Genomic DNA, 20,310 nt, shown 5'->3' with positions numbered 1-20,310 from the left:
CTTTTTTTTTGTGCGAAAAAAATTATTTTCATTCAATAAAGCTAATTTAGTTCTATTTAAATTAATTTTACTGTCAGCATGAGCTGGATTTTTTTTTTTTTTTTTATGAAAGCTGCCTTGCATCATAAAATTCCTTCCTTTTTTTCCTTCCTTTTGTTTAGTCCCCGAAGCCGCGCCGAAAACCGGTGACACGCCACCGACAATATTTTAGCGCGCCTTCGCCGATACGGTCGGTGGTGGCGCGCCGCCTGAAATTTCAAGCACCGAAATATTTATGAGATTATTGAGAGGCAAATATAACGCAAAATCTGCTATCTAACAGTAGCCTACATGCAAAAATTTTTGATCCTTTCAATATACTTTTGAATATACTCATCAACGATGGGCTTTAGATTTTCATTCACTTATTTCTGTCCTCTTCGTTCCACTAATATCTTCTAATTAAAATGTGTAACGACTAGCCATGATATTCCTCGGATACTTTATTTATAAATGTTTTACCATATGCAAAAATGTAGCTATTCTGCAAAGGTCTGAAAGTAAGGTGGACAAACTTTATAAGTAACAACCTCTCCCCCTCCCCAACCCAAAATGTTTTTATACGTATGTACATAGAAGTATGTACAAAGTGGAAGAACTGAACTCATAAACTAATTCTTTGTCTTCCTAACAACCTTCTCGAAAAAATTCAAATTTAAAATATAAATGAATTCCTAAAAATATTTTATGATTTAAATGATGTTCTTGATTCTGATGCTCAGGTTGCTGATGATCTGCCTCCTGTGTTATCGAGATATGAACAACGCAGGTCCCTAGAACGGAGTTTGCCCACAGGATTGAATGCAACATTTATTAAGATGCAAAGTATAATTCAATGCAAAGGCCCTCTGGCAACTGTTTTGTGTGAAAATGGGAAACCTGACCTTGTTCTAGATGATGAGGAATATGAACCAACCCGTGACCTTTTCTCTCTATTACAAAATTTTTCTACTATATTCTGCACTATTGAGGGCGAATTCTTTCCCACCCTAAATGTTATCCTGCTCTGTCGGGGCCTTCTAAAAGGTGACCTTGAAGACCAGTCTAATGATAGTAGATGTATTTTGCTTCTGAAAGAAAGTATGAAAAACAAGTTTGACTTTCGTTTCCCAAGGGATGATCTCATGGTGGAAGCTGCACTTCTGGGACTTATCGTCATCAATGGTCCTGAACATCTCCCATTTTTTTTTTTTTTTTATTGCCTTTGAAACATAATTTATGTATGAAATATAATGTGACGAAAGTTGCTAAAAAGCTGAATCTGAATGCTGTCCATGCAGCACATTGTTGCTGTCCAGTGTTGTCCATGCAGCACATTGTTGCTGTCCATTGCTGTACATGCAGCACATTGTTGCTGTCCATTGCTGTCCAACAGCTATGGACAGCTACAATTACCATGCAAATTGTATTAATTGTGTCATAATTCATATTTCCATCGTATTTTCTTGCCTTTGAAACATTCAAGATAAATGAAATTGATGAGCATCTGAACCTTCTTGATGGTTCACTGACAAGAAAGAGATTCTTGTTCAAAATGGTTATCTCTCTAGAGTTGGTGGCTGACATAAGGTATTTTATCACATCTCCTTTGAACCAACTTTGTCCAATCAACACTTCAGGACCCTTAACTACAACTTGTGGTGGCCATTTTAGTGCTGTAGAAATTCTTTTGTACGAAGAGGAGAGGGCCCTAGAAAGGCCTGAAGAGGTTTTAATTTTTGGCGCTGTCCGTGGACTAGCTACCCTAATCAGTTGTGTGAATATGGCTAGTGGGTTTTCTCAGAAGAGCATTAACTCTAAATCTCTTCAAGGTCATACATGAAAAAGAAAGAGACTGCTCTATCAAATAATGTGTCATAATGGCAATGCAGAAGAGGATGAGAATGATGACGTGATTTGGTGTCGAGTGGATTTATATCGGGGCTTGGCAGCCCATACCTGGAGATCAAAAGATCCAGTCCTAGCTGATGCAATCAATTCCGACCATTGCCTTCTTGGAATGATATTCTACTCAAATGCCATGGATTGCAGCTTTGGCAAGAAAAGTCTTATCGCTGTCGGCAACAAGTGCCGCAGCAGAAAGGGTTTTCAGCAGTGCAGGACTGATTGTTACTGCTACGCTCTATGCTCTATACTGCTCAGTTCTATTTTGACCCCACCCCATGTGAACAAGCTTATTTTTATATATGATGGCTACAAGCTTGTCAAAGCTTAAAGGAAATTGATAGAGTTTATTTTTAGCTAAGCGTTTTGAATTTTTTATTCTGCCTTCTTAAACTGCCAGAAAATTGACAAAATAGGGAATTCAAAATTTAATTCAAATCAAAATCTGAGATTTAAAGCCAGAATTCAAAATCTAGTAACAAATAATGCTTTTCTTTACAAAATGTTGCTTCTTTTATTCTTTTATCACCTGGGAACCGAATTTCCATAAAAAACAACATGGTAAGTCTTCTGAAAATTGGTTAGGTAAAAAAAAAAAAATCAGTATTAAATCCTATACGGTAAAATAAACCTTGGATCATTTCATATGTTTACCCACCTTGTTCAAGTGCGTCCACCGCAGTACCTTAATTGTTGAGTTGGGAAGGATAATAAATAAACTCTTTCGTTATCAAGGGAGTTGGTTGAAACGTTTAATTTTACAGCTTTTGTTATATTACTCTTAAGAGAGATGATACAATCTTGATGCAATAAGAAATAATAAGTTCTGCAGTGTAGAAGGTGAGGGGTTGAGCGGTAGGGTAGTCAAAGAAGTGAAATGCAAATTAAAAGACCAGGAAATTCACACATGAAGTTAGATATAAACATCAGATTCTATGGAGGTTTCATAAAGTAGCCATGGATTTATGGTGCAAGTAAATTTGTTTAATTCAAGCTCTAGATCTTAATTTACATTAAAGTTTGAATTACCTATTCTGTCAGATTAATGAAAATGTCAGGTAGTTTTAGGTTTTGTTGTCGATTTTGTGGTGCCGCCGTCGCTGAATTGTATTTTGGCGTGGCTTCTGGGTCTATCAACCAACAGATATTTGTACAAGAAGGAGTTTCTTTGCGATCCAAGACAAGATTATAGAAATTTCGAAATCAGCAGCTCCGAATTCTAATTACATTTCTAAAAAAGACAACTTAAAAAGCTAAAAGAAACTTTTTAGTAAAAAAAAAACATGTAGTTGTAAATACCAGTTTGACAAACCTGTCACGTCATATTTTTTGAATTAATGCTGCTAATCATTGCCAAAATAGTTCCCTGGCTCTCTTCAAAGGACAGCCCAATCTGGGTGGAGAGAGGGGTCACTCCCCAAGTGCTATGCCGATGCATAGCCTACTGAAAGAGTTAGGGCTTGATGGGCTAGGACTCACTCACTTATTTTTCTCAAAGGTTGGGTATTAGCTTACAATCACTCGTCCTCAGAACTAAACAGTTTAAAATTCAGAAAACATGCTAAAATACTTATTTACATGGAGGTATTTACATATTACATTACATATTTAATAATTGATTCGAATTTAGTTTTCAAAACTTTTTAAAAGTAGCCTAAAAAATTCTAAAAATATAACAAACGCCAATCAATTGATGGTTTGCCGTCGATAATTTTTCGCTTCTGTGCGCCAAAAAAATTTCGGCGTTGCCGATGGTGCGCCGTCGCCGGTGTATTAGTGTCCGCCGCCTTTGAGGTTTATTTCGGCGCGGCTTTGGGTTCTACTTTTATTACCGCTTGCCTAGAAAACAAGAGCTTTTACAGGATACATTTCATAACTGAAATTCATCTTTTTTGATAGGGTTAACTATATTACGATTATTGCGTCACAAAGGGATAATTTTTTTTCTAAAATATTGTTTAAATACGTTTAATCTATGTCAAGTCTGAGTATTATTAGAAAAGAAATTTGTTAATAACAAAATAACAAATCTAACCAAAGTGGGGGAATATCTGACTATAGAAATAGATAAATTTTACAATCTGAGTGTCAGTTGTATTAACTTTTTCAGAGTTGCAAAAAATGATTAGTTTAATTCCTTTATAATATTCTATCATCCTAAGGCAGATAGGAATAGAGTAAGGCTAATTCAGATAGTCCATCAGTTCTTTGAATCCTTGAAGGTAATTGGAGGCCAAAATACAATTCAAAAACCCATGACCAAGAATGTCCACTGGGCTTGTATGTGAGTGGGGGACGAAGATTTGACGCCTACTGGGATTCGATCGTTAATAGAAATAACTTCCGAATTTACAAATTAATATAAGAAATTGTAAATTTTCAAAACAAATTGAAAAACCTTAATTATTCAATTAATAAATTCAGTTATAAAAAATATTCAATTATTCAATAAACAATTTAAAGTGCCAAATTTTTCAATTATCTAAAAAGAAAAGTGTCATAGTTTACAGTCAATTAAGATCGATGTTTTAAAATCTGACATTCATTTTCTCAACTTGACTGTGGATAAAAAATGTTTTTAAGGCTAAAAAGTAAGGAGTTTAGTGAGAATATCACCAAAACCCTCACTATTTTCCTTCCCAGTTTTGCTTGTAGGATTAGGCTTCGGCTAGAGGGGCCTCAACTAAAAGAAAAGCTTAATCCAGTTATTGAAAAACCAACCGTGTTTTTGTGTCATTAACCACGATTTATGGGGTAGAGTGATTTTCTTGGTTAGGGATTGGCCCCCAAATTTGGGTACTTGACACCCTGCAGCTAAGGCTATAGTGAAAAGAACAGAAAAGCTAGGCAATCTTTTTTACTGTAGCAGAAGCACCTGGGTGCCCCAAAAAATTTAATTCTAAAATATATTTTTTTTTTCTTTTTCAGGAAGCTTCTCCAAATCAGCCACACATGGAAGCAGAAGAGATAAGGAACAGTTCAGAGATGGAACAACCCCAGAACCTTCTTTTAATGTCGCTAGCTCAACCAGAAAACACTGATACTGCCGTTACTATTCCGTTTATACCAATTGCACCAGAATGTTAGTTTCTACTTTATCTTCTTTCCTTCTATTTCTTTTGTCTATTCTCCATTTCCTATTCTCCTCCCTTCCCTCTCTCTCTTGTAATTTTTCTTGCTTGGCGTTCTTGGTAAATCAGACATGACAAGAGTTATTTGATCATCAGATCTTATAATAATAATTCACCGCAGCACCAAGCCGCCTGAGGCCAAAACAGCTACGCACGCTCCTCCTCCAACCCAATCTATTCAAGGCCTTCCTCTTTACACCCTCCCAGGAAGTTACCAAAGTTACCTTTGTTATATGTGTTGAAATTCACTAATTTTGCCAAAGTTACCTTTGTGATACGTGCAGAAACTCGCAAATTATCTCCAAAATGTCTAGCAGTAACAAGAGCTACTGCCGGAGTCTAACAACATTTAGCACAAATTAGTGCAGAAATTCGCCACTAAGTTGGTGAATAAATCAAATTAGATAAGATAGCACAATTGAGTCAGGGATTGCTTTTATGTGAATATATTAATCGAAGTTCAACGGTTTTTTATAATTAATATTTTTAATAATAATTTTTGATAATAATAATAATAAATTTTTAATAATAATTATTACGTTTTTATATTATTTATAAGCTATATTAAGCATTTAGTTTGTCCCAAAATCTTTTGATTTGTGCTTCTCTGCATACTTGTCGCTTATAATATTGCAATTTTGCTAATACAATTTTGAAATTTTCTTGGTTGGTGACCAAATAAAGTTCTATAATATTGTGATTAAAATTTCTCAAATCCTGGCGCAGATTTGTTTCTACTGAGCCTATGTCTGCTTATTTGCATCTATTATTATAGATTATAGATTATAGATTATTATTATTATTATAGATACATATATTACATCCATAATTGTTTACTTATGGATGGTTACCTAAGAAATAATGATGTTGCTACCTTTTTTAAATTTAATTGCCTTTTTTAAATTTTCCTTCGTTTTCTTTTTTTTTTTCAAAGTACTTTTTTTTTTTTTTTTTTTTTTAACCAAGTTCTGTCAACATGTCAATTCTGTCTTGTATATCTCTCGACTGGAAAGAATAATTTCCAAACGTTTCTTAGTTTTAGAAAAAGAGACCCTTTGAAGTGCCAATCTATAAATGAGTGTTGATAGTGAACTTTTCATTCATTTTACTGTTTTCTTTTTTTTATTGTTTATTGCTATGTTCTTACACAAAATGGTAAATCTCATCAATCAAAATGACGGAATGATTTCATCCAGTGTCTTTTGAATGAATGTGAAAATCTCTGGAGAAGTCCTGAAAGTGTCTTTTTTTTGCTTTGAATGCCTATAAAAAAAAAGAAAAAAAAAACAATGCCAGCAGTATATTTTCTCCTAAAAGGAAGAATTTATATACTTTAAACATAATTTTCCCGGTTAGAAAATACATTTTTATCTGATCCGAAACCAACCGAATATTTGCCCTCCAGCAAAAGCTTGGTCGATCAGGTGACATGAAACCCAGTTGACGATGACAAGTAACCTTTTTACTCTTTTTTTTCTTTATACATATATGCAATTTTAGATTCTTCGATTCCTGTCGATCCTTTGCACGAAACTCATCCATCAAAAAAATCGTCGAAAATACCAGTGGCAACAAAAAGATCGTCAAAAATGACGGCAGGTCAGGGGAAAACGCCAGTGAAAACCAAACGCCCAAAGAAGTCCCTACCCTACACGAAGAAAAGGAAAAACTCTAAGTCGCCAAATAAGCCAGCACCTAAGAATAATGACGTGGAAATGGCAGCACAATTTGCAGATGGCACTTCAGCTGGTCCAGTTAGTGTTATCGAAGACGATGACGGCACAAGAGACGGTAAGACTTCTAACAGAACTTAATAATCTAAATGTACTTTTTAAAGGGTCCAGCACTAAATGAGCTATGGTAATTGATGCTCTGCTTACTAATAGTCTAGTGTTCGATTCCAGATACCGCAAGGTCGGGTGACAAATTTTTTACCTATCCCTATAAAAGGGATAGCAACTAAAACGTCGATTTGACATCCTACCCGGCTTCGGTAGCTTTTGATGACCTTTATTTATTTATTCTATCCAGTATTAAGAAGCATATTCCCCCTTTACCCTCCTCCTGAAAAAGTTATCGAAGTATGTTCTTCAGAATTCGAGTAAAAACAAACTATAGATTTTTGACTACCAAAAATTTTTGAAACTTTAGGCAAATTAAAAAGCAGTTTTTCCCAAAAAACGTTACCAAAACAAGAGAAATTTTAATTTAGCTTAAAAACCGTTAAAACATGTTTCAGGCCTTTTGGTTCGTCACTGGGTCTTTTTCACTATTATTTGGGTTTCTAGGTCTTCCCCTTTGTAACGTTTTTTTCTTGAGGAAAAGTTAGAAAGTAATTATCAATATTTGGAAGAAAAAAAAATCTGATGGATGTAAGAGAATAAGAAAGAAAAACCAAGTCAAATGATAAAATGTACAAAAAATATTTATTAAAAGAAAATGAAAAGAAGAAGGAAGTACTACATTTGTTAAAATACCCGTACAGACATACACTCAGATTATCCACAAAGCAGCCTAGGGTGGGCAAGGTTATGATGAATAAGTCAAAATTTGGGACAAAAGAAATATAGATAGATAGATAAGTGTATTTCAAAAGCCCAAGGGCCATATGCACACAAAAATGTAAATAAATAACAAACAAGCAATGAAATTAAACAACAGCAAAACACTCGAAATATTGTGGTTGGGTTACTATTTTGCAGAATACCAGGAAGCAAAAAATGAATCCCATGTAAACATTTTTCTCGTAAATCAAAGAGCACTGGGCATTTCCGGAGAAAATGATCCAAGTCTTCGTCCTAATCTTTACAAAGGGGACAAACATACCGCCTATCAGGACCAACTATAATTTTTTTTTGTCGAACGTTTTATGGCTGTTCTGGATTAGAAGGGAGGCCAATTTCTCCCCCTCCCCCCATTGACACCTATTTGTTGAATAGACATGGTGTGAGATAATTAATGGGTACAGGAGACGGGTTTGTCTGTTCACCATACGATATGGTAAGTGCAAACTTATCCCGCATTCAATATAGTTTTATATTGAAGTTTTATATCCAATATAGTTCGCCCTAAGCTGAATCCAACGACGTATAATCATAGCCGGTAAATTAAATTTAAAATAAACTTCCTCTCCAGAACTAGGTTTTGCCTGATTATAATGTTGTAGAGTTGTAGAATCTAAAACCAGCCCTTGCCAATGCTGAATTTCCTGACTCTCTAATATAAATCGTACCTGGCTTTCTAAATATGTAGGTATATCACTAGAACAAAGACCATTATTCCATAAATAAGGCATTCCTACTTTTTCTAGTAATGATTTAATTTGTGATGGCCAAGTGGTTTTTAAACCACTTTTCAACATCCGATCATATGCCGCTCTTACTAGTTTATCTTCATTAATCTTAGTTAACTTAAACCAGAATCTAAGCACTAAAATATACCTACGTAGCTTTAAAGAAAACAGACCCATATCACCTTTCAGAATCTGTGAATGAGTTGTCTGATATAGACCAAACACTCTTTATAATACTGGAGCTGAAGGGACTCCAGTTGCTGCTGCACCGTTCCTCCACTCCATATCTCTGCTCCATATTCTACCACGGGTAAAATATTTGTATTAAATATTCTTTTATGCATTTTAGGTTTTTAATCTCCGTTATCGTCGGGTCTCTAAAAATTGCAGACATGGCCACTCTACCTCTCTTAATTATTTCATCAACATGACTCTTTAGGCTTGCATTTTCAGACAAGATAAAGCCTAAATATTTTATTCTTTTACTTATAATTAGTTCCTTATTATTAAATTTAAATCTATACTTTCCTTCACCACCTACACTCCTTTTTTTAAAAATAGCAACTTCGCTCTTTTCAGTATTCAGCCTTAATTTTTTTATCTGCAAAATCTGGGATCAACGCATCTGGCATCTCAGCCTCCATGCCGGTATAAGCATTAAAATCCCCCATCAACACGCGCTCCAGATGTCTATAACTTTCTTGTATTAACGATAATTCTTCTAAATTTCCCAAGTATTGTCTCGATTATACGAACTGCTCTGTGGAGTTATATACACTACACCCAAAATTAATTACTTCCCACATTTAAAACAAATATACAGCCAAAGCCAAGTTTTCAGATCTACTATTAATCCTCTAACAACCCTCAATAGCAGATGCTTTAACCAAAACCCAAATGCCACCATAATGTCTATTATCTCATGATATATTGCGCACGATCTGTTCTACCAAATACCCGGGGATAGGTGGTATAGGGGAATAATCATTCCATGTTTCAATAAGCGAAATCACACCAAACGCAGATAAATCGTCATAATATAGCGTCCAAAGCAAAGAACACTTCATTTAAAAAAAAATGCAATATGTTATCAATCAATGCTTTTCAGATATATACTACCAGCCTATACGGATTTCAATGCTTTGAATCTCCTACCCAAGCTTGGAAGGAGTCCTATTACCGCTATTCAATAATTGAGAGGGATTGCTTAAAACCAAATGTAGCTGGGAAATAAGGAAGGTTCACACTTGTGAATCCATTTGTAATGAAAATTAGATATATTGACTTCCACAAAATATTTTGAACTCCAGCTTGCTGTTTCTCGAAATCGGGTGACTTGTACACAGTACACAGTACATTACATTACAGCATAATGTACACAGTACATTACATTTCACAGTACACAGTACATTTCACAGTACACTTTGTTGCTGGACCAAGCTAGCAAAATTTTAATAATCCGTCAGTTTAGGCTGCCGCCTGATTTGGGCTCTTTAGAATTTTTATAGTTTGTTACAAATTGTTTTTTGCCCTTGTCCATCAGAAGAAAACCATGTCTGTGGAGAAAACCACCTGCGAGTGAATATAAGCTAGGCTTAAATAATTGATGACTTAATTAAGAACAATATTCGAGTTGTAATCTAACATATAATTGGCTCTGAACCAACCGTGTTGTGACGCTAAGCAACGGCTACATGAAGCTATCCTATCAACAGTAACTAGATTCCTTACACTACTACAATACAACAGTAACCAGTAAATCCCGTCACACCGATTTTTATCTTTTTAACTTGCTATGGAATTTCCCAGTTTAATGATTCTCATGATCTTTCACTCTGATAATTTCGATTTTGGCATTTTTTTGCCCAGTCTTTGTGTTTTTGTGTCTTTTTATGATTTTTTATTTGCCAGGTTTTTATTTATTAATTCCAAAATCCGAAACTAGCTCTTCAGGCCTTTGGATAGCAATTTTTTTGTGCTGCAAATCTTATCTGAATATCTTTTCCCACGAAGTTAGTATGTCTGCTCATACTTGTCTCATGGTTTGCGGATCAAATTGGAAATTTCAGTGTCAGTTTCAATGTGTGTCGGAGGCAAGGGGCCTCAAGTTTTGCATTAAGGGGTGAAGCAAGTTACTCACAAAAAAGCATCCATTGTGTGTATTCGAATTTGCGTGGTGGCGGTGCTTCTCTGTCTCTTCTGTGTCGTCCAACAAGCTTGGCTGAAAAGTCATTGACTATTTGGAATTATGATTTATGCCTACGGAGCCAGTGGTAGCCAGTGGTAGCAGATATGAGAGATCCCCCTCCCCCCCCCCAAAGAAATAAGTTTTATCCGCAAAAAAGTCTTACGCAACTTTTGAATGTTCTTTTTTAGCTTCAAAATTTAAATGTATCTAGCCCTGGTAGTAATACTAATAAACAAGAAAAAATTCACCCCAATGGGTAATTCCAACACTCTTCCCGCACCCCCAAACAAAGAGAATGCTCTATTTTGCGCAAAACCATGTATTCAACTTCAAGGATTCTCAACATAGCTGAATTTCAAATAAAAAGACATATCCAGTTTGAGTCACACCAGAAGAAACTTTTGAATGTTCTTTTTTAGCTTCAAAATATATATATATATATATATATATATATATATATATATATATATATATATATATATATATATATATATATATATCCCTGGTAGTAATTAAATAATAAAAAAAAACTAGTTTTTTTTTAACTAGAAGTTAGGAGCGACATTAAAACTTAAAACGAACAGAAATTACCCCGTATATGAAAGGGGCTGTTCCCTCTTAAACGCCTTGCTCTTTGCGCTAAAGTTTGACTCTTTCTCTCAACTCTACTTTTTAAAACAGTAAAAACTTTAGCTTAAAGAGCAGGGCGTTGAAGAGGGAGCAGCCCCTTTCACATACGGGGTAATTTCTGTTCGTTTTAAGTTTTAATGTCACTCCTTAGTTGGTGCGCTGGATTCGGGATCCCGTGTCTGAGAGGACGCGGGTTCGAATCCCGGTGTATCCAATTCTTCAGTTTGGGACGGGGGTCAGTGGCGTGATCCTGTAAGCTTAGCCAGAGTCGACCCAGCTCTAAATGGGTACCTGGAGAAATCTGGGGAAGGTAAACAGGAAGGGTGTGCGAAAGCACAGGTTGGCTGGCCCCCAACCCCCCATTGCACTTCCTGGCTGAAGGGCCAAGAAACGGAGATCAGCACCGCCGGTACGGACTGTAAAGTCTAAATGCCGCATCCTTTACCTTTATCTTAGTTTCAGTTAAAAAAGAAACTTGTTTTTTTTTTATTTAATTTCTGGACGTTTTTTAGTTAACCCATGTTTTGATTTCGGCTCTCCGCAGATGAATAATTAAAGCGAAATTTGCATATTTATTTATTTGGATAAATGGCTTCCCATAGTTTTGATCGAATGATGTTGAGAAAAAAGGAGGGGGAGGAGGCCCAGTTGCCCTCCAATTTTTTGGGTACATAAAAAAGGCAACTAGAACTTCTAGTTTTTTACGAACGTTTCCATTAGTAAAAGATATACGTAACTTACGAATTAGGTTACGTAACAAACTTCTATATTCGTATGTTTTATTACGTATATGAGAGGGTTCGCTCACTCGCCAATACCTCGCTCTTTACACTAAAGCTTAAATTTTTTTCCCTGAATCACAAAGGCCGTAGAATAAATAAATGAAATTACTAAAAATACTTTAGCGTAAAGAGTAAGGCATTAGGAGGAGGTGAACCCCTTATATGCGTAATATTTTCTGTTCGTTTTAAGTTTTAATGCTACTCCTTACTTCCAGTTGAAAAAAACTTTTTCATAGTTATTTTTTCATTGTTTTTTTAAATAATGCTAGAAAATGCTACGCCCCCTTTATGGAAATCTTCTTCCCCCATGACAAATTCCTCCATGGAAAATTTCCCCCACATAACTCCCTCTTCTCAACCCCCTTCCAACCAAAAACCCCCCTGAAAACGTCTGTACACTTCCCAATAACCATTACTATATGCAAACACTGGTCAAAATTTTTAACTTGCAGCCCCTCCCACGGGGACTGTGTGGGAGTAAGTCGTCCCCAAAGACATAGTTATAAGGTTTTTCGACTATGCTGCATAAAATGGCTATCTCAGAATTTTGATCTGATGACTTTGGGGAAAAAATGAGCGTGGGAGAGGGCCTAGGTACCTTCCAATTTTTTCGGTCACTGAAAAAGGGCACTAGAACTTTTCATTTCCGTTCGAATGAGCCCTCTCGCAAAATTCTAGGACCACTAGGTCGATACTATAACCCCTGAGAAAAAGAAAAAGAAAAAAAAACAAACAAATAAACACGCATCCGTGATTTGTCTTCTGGCAAAAAACACAAAATTCCACGTTTTTGTAGATAGGAGCTTGGAACATGTACAATAGGGTTCTCTGATACGCTGAATCTGTTGGTGTGATTTTCGTTAAGATTCTATGAGTTTTAGGTGGTGTTTCCCCTATTTTCTAAAATAGGGCAAATTTCCCCAGGCTCGTAACTTTTGATGGGTAAGACTAAACTTGATGAAACTTATATATTTAAAATCAGCATTAAAATGCGATTCTTTTGATGTAACTATTGGTATGAAAGTTCCTTTTTTTAGAGTTTTGGTTACTATTGAGCCGGGTCGCTCCTTACTACAGTTCGTTACCACGAACTGTTTGATACTAATAAACAAGTAAAAATTCACCCCAAGGGGTAATTCCACCACTCCTCCCGCACCCCCAAACAAAGAAGACAATACTCTATTTAGCGCAAAACCATGTATTCAACTTTAAGGATTCTCAACACTGCTGAGTTTCAAACGACAAGACATCGCCGGTTTGAGTCACACCACAGGCAACTTTTGAATGTTCTTTTTTAACTTCAAAGTTTAAATATATCTAGGTAATGAAGCAATATTTTATAAGGTTGTGCCTCTCTTACAAAAGTTGGAGATCTGTTTTTGTACTTAGAAAACTATGCGCTGAGTTACAATCAAGATTGTCAACTGAAATGAAGCGGATCATTGAAAATTTTAATGTGAGCGAAATAGCGACTAAAAACTACTTTTTTGCTTTTGAAGACCAATTTGAATTTCGGCTTTTATCAGTTTCTCATAATTTGTAGTCTATCTGTCTATCTTTCTATATAATTTACTGTCTATGTTTTTTTATCTGTCCCCTTTCGCTACTTTGTAGAACAATTTGAATTTTTGTTCTTACCAGTTTTTCGCAATCTGTACTTTTCTGAGGATTGCAATTGCTCTGTCTCTATGGATCTGCATTCCTAGGGATTGTATCACTCAAGCAAATTTGATTAATTTTTTCAATTCAATTTATTAATATAATACGCATAACAAATAAAATACACTGGGTCACCACGGAGAGACAGAGCTCATGATTGTGGTGACCCCATCAATATTTACAACATAAATAATATTAGTTGAAGATCCAATACTCAAGTCCAAGGCCCACCACACAAAGCAGAAAGAGAAAATAAAAATCACAATAACAAAACAATCAAACGAAAGTGCACGGAGAATGACATCATGAGCAATCAGAGACGATGAATTAAAAAAAAGAAAAAAAAGAAATAGATATAGCAAGAGGTTAGACGTGTCAAAGATAGAATTGCTAGTGCCATCTAGCTTTTTCTAAAGACTGCACAATCATGAATTGCTGGATCATTTCTAAGAATTGCTTGGTTGTTATAGTTAAAGCGGTTTCTAAACGAGAGAAATGGTTCATAGTTAAATTTATGAGGAGATATTGTAGAAATGCTTGCCGAATGAAAATTAGTGGATAAGTTTAACCTTATTTATATGCAATCTCAAATGTATGTGAACTTTGATTTTTTTTTTTTTTTTTTTTTTTTTTTTTTTTTTTTTTTTTTAGTAGTAGTAGTAGTACCTTCTTTTATATTTCATATTTCCTAAGGCTGGTTAATTGTTTTTCTTATGGAACTTGGTATTTACCAAGTGACATATAGCGATAGCAAATTCTGTCGGTCTGTCGGTCCCGGTTTTGCTAGTTTAGGCACTTCCAGATAAGCTAGAACGATGAAATTTGGCAGGCATATCAGGGACCAGACCACATTAATTTAGAAATAGTCATTTCCCGATTCCATCATCTGAGGGAAATGAGGGGGACGGTTAATTCGGAAAAATTAGAAAAAATGAGGTATTTTTAACTTACGAAAGGGTGATCGCATCTTAATGAAATTTGATATTTAGAAGAATATCGTGTCTCAGAGCTCTTATTTTAAATCCCGACCGGATCCGGTGACATTGGGTGGAGTGGAGGGATCGGGATGAAACTTGGTGGAAAAAATAAGCACAAGTCCTAGATACGCGATTGACATAACCAGAACGGATCCTTTCTCTTTGGGGGAGTTGGGTTGTAATTCAGAAAAATTAAAAAAATGAGGTATTTTTAACTTACGAATGGGTTATCAGATCTTAATGGAATTGGATATTTCGATGGATCTTGTACTTCAGGGCTCTTATTTTAAATCCCGACCAGATCCGGTGACATTTTGACAGTTGGAGGGGGAAACCGGAAATCTTGGAAAACATGAAAATTGAGTTATCTTTATCTTACGAATGGGTGATCGGATCTAAATGAAATTTTATATATAGAAAGATCTTTATGTCTCAGATGCTCCATTTTCAATTCGAATTGGATCCAGGGACATAGGGGGTTGGAGGGGGGAAACATAAATTTTGGAAACCAGAAATCTTGAAAAACGCTTTGAGTGGAGAGATTGGGATGAAGCTTGGTGAGAAGAATAAGACAAGTTCTGGATATGTGATTGACATAATTAGAACGGATCCGCTTTCTTTGGGGGAGTTGGGGGGTGTCAATTCTGAAAAATTACAAAATTGAAGTACTTTTAACTTAAGAACGGGTGACCGGATCTTAATGAAATGTGGTATTTAGAAGGAACTCATGTCTCAGAGCTCTTATTTTAAATCTCAACCAGATATGGTAACATTGGGGGGAGTTGGAGGGGGAAACCGGAAATATTGGAAAACGCTTAGATTGGAGAGATCGAGATGAAACTTGGTGGGTAGAATAAGCAAATTTCGTAGATACGGGATTGACATAACCGGACTGGATCCGCTCTCTTTGGGGGAGTTAGGGGGGTCCAGTTCTTTTGCAAGTTTGGTGCTTCTGGACGTGCTAGGACAATGAAAATTGGTAGGCGTGCCAGGGACCTGCACAAATTTACTTGATACAGTCGTTTTCCCCAATTTGACCATCTAGGGGGCTGAAAGGAGAGGAAAAATTAGAAAAATGAGGTGTTTTTAACTTACGAGTGGGTGATCGGATCTTAATGAATTTTGATATTTAGAAGGACCTCGTGTCTCAGAGCTATTATTTTAAATCCCGACCGGCATTAAGCCTCTGATTTTCCTTTTAAATCAGTCTATTAATTCATAGAATTTTGCTTGAGCTCATGCCATATGAGCTCTTGGCTCTTCCGACCTCATCACAAGTGCCATATGAGCTCTTAGCTCTTCTTTTTTTATATATAGTGTATACCACGTATAAAAAATTTTATATATAACATATAAAATTTGCTTTGGTCATTTTTGTGCTGTTTTTGTTTTCATTTCGTTCTATTTTGATTTGTGCTCCACATTTTTTGGCTTTTACCTTTTATGGGTAAAAAAAAAATTAATAAAAAAAGACAACAAACAAACAAACTGCTGTTTTAGGCAGACTGTGTCCGAAGCTTGTAAAGGTTTTTGTACTTCAGCTAGGGGGCCAGCATCGCCTTATCAGTGTATTTTCTGGTAGAAGTTGTTTGTATTTATTAGTTGATGTTTCATTTTACATATAATTTAAAAATATAAAATTTAATTCGCGGGAATAACGTGGGCTATATTATTATTGATGGTTTCCTGTCGTAGGAAAATGCTACTCGATTACTTACGCTATCGAGGGGCAGCTTTACTTTAAAACAGATTCATTGTAATGATATATGTTGGTAGTTAACTGTTAGCTCAATGTTCTTCAACTATCCTGTCATCACGGGCACCGCCAGGAGGGGGAGTCGACCTCCCCTTAGAAATAAGATTTTACTTGAAAATAATGAAAAATACCCCCATTTACATCCTGGGAAAAACAAAGCTTCTGCTGGTATTTACCCGTTCTCCTGAAAGTATTGCGTAAAAGCTGGTGCTCCAGGCCATTGTAGTATTATCTTTAGGTAACTTGGCACTGGAAAATCCTCAAGATGTCGTATATCTGAATCCCCCATATGGCATATTACATCTGAATCCCCATATGGCATATTATTCGACACAAAATGACCTTTGTCTTTCAAGTTTTTAAATAGTTCGTTTTCTCTTTCAGACGCTCCAGCAGTCTCCCAGACAGATGATGACGGTTCATCAATCTCTCAAGAATATGTTTCTATAGTAGAAGACCAACATCAAAGTAAGCTATTATCGAAACCAGGAGTCACTAGCAACACATCAGGGCTTTCACACATTGGAAGAAATGGTATGAAACGTCCTTCTAATTAGTAGGCTAAGAGACCCAAAAAGTAAGTCTGGGATGTATTATATGCCGGTATGAATATGATAGAGAGACAGATCGATATATTTGAAAGCTATCGTAGCATAGCTAAATTCAGTTTTTTTACACATTCTTACATTTAAACAAAAATCACACACATATGGCTCAGCATTGAAAATCGATTTGAAGAAAGGCACTAATGAGTTGGCATAACGATTACTTCGTACTTTAGGGGGTAGAAGTTTATTTTGTAACGGAGCTCGACTATTGGGAGGGGCTTATTCGGATAGTAGTGATCGGTGGCTCGTGTTGGTTAGGACGGATTTTCCAAAATGCAGAATCAGGTGTTAAACCCGGACTTTAAGTGGAGATAAATTCAGTTTCGCGAGGGCTTGATCATAGGGTATGTCGTAGTTTCGGAGTATAATCCTTGTTGCTCTTTTCTATACCAAGTAATATAATTATATACCAATATACCTTTATATAGTGACATGTATTATATACCAAGGAATACCAGGACACAAGGGTATATTAGTTGGGAGGTTAAGAGTTTATAGAGAAACTTCATAGGACACTTGCGAGGAGAATAACTCTGTGTGTAAAAGAGAACTTTGTACAGATTAATTTTTCAGAAGAAGAAGTTTTTGTTCCACCACCTGAACAATTAAAACAAACAAAGGTTCGGCGATATGTCTTTCATAATGACAAAAGACAAGCCGAGGCAGAAGAAGAAGTTTTTGTTCCACCACCTGAACAATTAAAAGAAACATGTCCGGCGATATGTCTTTCGTAATGACAAAAGACAAGTCAAAGCAAAAGTTAAAGGTCCAATAAAAAAAACGGAATTATACAAACGCGCTAATTCTAATTTAAGGTCCATTTGAACGTTCATTACATCAAGAAAAGGCTCAAATTGTCGGCGTTCTGTTCCTGAAAAGGAACAGAACTTGTTACATAGAGAAAGGGATTGCCCCCTCCTCAGTACCTCATTCTTTACGCTAAAGGTTGACTTTTTGTTGCAATTATTTAAGAATTACTCTTGGTACACAACGAACATATAAATAAAATATAATTTTTTTTACAAATTCAAAAAAAAAGTTTAGCGTCAAGAGTGAGGTACTGAGGAGGGGTCAACTCCCTCATATACGCAATAATTTATTTTCCTTATCCTTATTTATATCCTTATAATATCCTTATTTTCAGTTGAAAATTTTTTTTTTTTTTTTTTTTAATTTAATTTCTGATAGGTTTTAATTAATGCTGGGAAATTCAATCCCTTGGAAAATCCCCTTCCCTCACGAAAACTGCTCCATGGAAAGATCCTCCCACGTAAGCACCCCGACCAGAAAATCCCCCCCCCTCGAAAATATCTTCATACATCCGAATAGCCAATACAATATGTAAGCAATGGGCAACTTGCAGCCCTTCCCCTGGAGGCTGTGTTGCTTAACTCAACCTCAAAGACATAGTTTTTGGATCTTTCGACCATGGTGAGGAAAAGTTTGATTGGACAATTTTGGGTAAGAGAAGCGGGTGTCGGTGGCTGCCCTCCAATATTTTTGGTCACTTAAAAAGGGAACTATAACTGCGATTTCTAATGAATTGAGGCATCTCCCGACCTTCTATGACCACTGGTTCGACACAATCACCTCTGGAAAAAAAAATAGAAATAAACATCCGTTATCTTGCTTCTGGCAAAAAAAAAAAATCAAAATTCCACATTTTTGTATAAAAAAGCTTGAAACCTCGACAGTAAAGTTCTCGGATATTCTGAATCTCATGATGTGATTTTTATCAAGATCACTTGATTTCTTAGGGGTGTCCCCCCCTTTTTTTAAAATTAGGCAAATTTTCTCAGGCTCATAACTTTTGAAGGGTAGCATTAAACTTCATGAATTTTATATTTTGAATAAGCATCAAAATTTGATTCCTTTTATGTGTCTATTATTATCAAGACTCTGTTTCTTATAGTTTCGATTATTATTGAGTCACATCGCTCCTTACTTACAGTTCGTTAACATGAACTGTTTGAAAACCACTCTTCAAATTTTAATGAAGCATGTGAGGAAAAAAAACTTTTTTTACTGCATTTCTATTAGATAAAAAATAGCATTTTTAGTACTTGTCTAGTAGCACTCCCCAAGGGAGTAGGGGGGGGGGGAGGCTAGGGCTTTTGGGCCCTGTTCTACCTGAAATCTTGCGACTCTTTTAATTCGTCATGTAATATCTTGCATATAAGTATTAATTTTTTATCTATTCCTTTCTTACGTTGGCCTCATCCCTTTCCTCCTGAAACAAATTCTAGGACCCTTGCCTGGGCTCACCGGGTCAGGCTTTAGTGGGAGGGGACTACGACATTTTTAAGGGGAGGGTAAAATAAGAAGGGTGTTTTTGACATTCATTTTGTAAATTTTCTGGTGGAGGGGTCCTTCAAAGCCATGTCTGTCTGTGTGTTTCTGTGTAGATATATTTACCTTCTGTGTCATACTACTAAAATACATTGTAAATAGTCTAGTGTAGACGTAAATGGGTTAGGTTAGTAAACTAAAACTTTCAGGGGTGGGTCTAAAGGCTAAAGTATGTCCCGAGATGCTATTTTGAAGTACCCACCTCCACTCCTTCTCCCTCTAGAGGGCCCTGACCTTTGATGACCTTTAAAAATAGTGTGTTATAAAAGTGAAACCTTACACAGCTTTAATATCTAAGATGTAAAATTGTCTCTAGATATGAAGAGTCAGGTTTGTGTTTCAAAATGATTGCGTCCTAAGAATTGTCAAATTCTTATTTTACGCTTCTGAGGATTCCTCTGTTTCTAGGCATGATAAACTAATACTGTGCTTTTGCTTTTACTGATTAATAATAAGATATACAAGAAATAAAAGACCCTTTGTCGGAAACAAAATGAGAAAAAGGCCTACAAAATAAGCAGAACTACCAAAATATATAATATAATGGTTTTATAAGAAATATTAAATGCTTGTAAGGCGACCCCGTTGTAACAATTTAAGAAATTGGAAACTACTTGTTAGGTTCTCCAACATTAGAAAAAAATTATCTGTGTTCAATTTTTTTCTTGAATATCGAATAGTCGGGTCTCCATTATAGCAACCTTCAAAAAGTGGGTCGTCTCCGAAAGGGGTGAGGAGATTTCGTAAGGAAAGGTTTAAGAGTAATGGAAACTTCTTGGTACAGTTTAAAGAGGGAGGCTTTGAATAGATTGGTATGGAGAAGGAGTGTCCGTAGCTCTATTAATCTCAGGTGGCTTGGTGTTGTAATGAGTTGTTAGTAGTAGTAATAGTAGTAGCAGTAGATATATAGACGTATATATATATATATATATATATATATATATATATATATATATATATATATATATATATATATATATATATATATATATATATATATATATATATATATATA

The 20,310-nt window shown here is 35.7% G+C and overlaps 1 protein-coding gene across 3 annotated transcripts in view; it reads left to right on the top strand.

Annotated features, from left to right (window-relative positions):
• LOC136034140 (titin homolog) overlaps positions 1–20,310 on the top strand; it is a 166,138-nt gene that overhangs the window by 74,397 nt on the left and 71,431 nt on the right. For all 3 annotated transcript variants that reach the window (XM_065715318.1, XM_065715316.1, XM_065715317.1), the window contains exons 8-10: positions 4,852–5,005; positions 6,555–6,845; positions 16,723–16,872. In XM_065715318.1, coding sequence (XP_065571390.1) covers positions 4,852–5,005; positions 6,555–6,845; positions 16,723–16,872 — 595 coding nt within the window. The remainder of the gene's footprint in view (positions 1–4,851; positions 5,006–6,554; positions 6,846–16,722; positions 16,873–20,310) is intronic.

This window comes from Artemia franciscana, chromosome 12, assembly GCF_032884065.1.
Source record: "Artemia franciscana chromosome 12, ASM3288406v1, whole genome shotgun sequence".
Lineage (NCBI taxonomy): Eukaryota > Metazoa > Arthropoda > Branchiopoda > Anostraca > Artemiidae > Artemia > Artemia franciscana.
The sequence above is the reverse complement of the archived record's forward strand: the minus strand, read 5'-3'. Positions and strand labels throughout refer to the sequence as shown.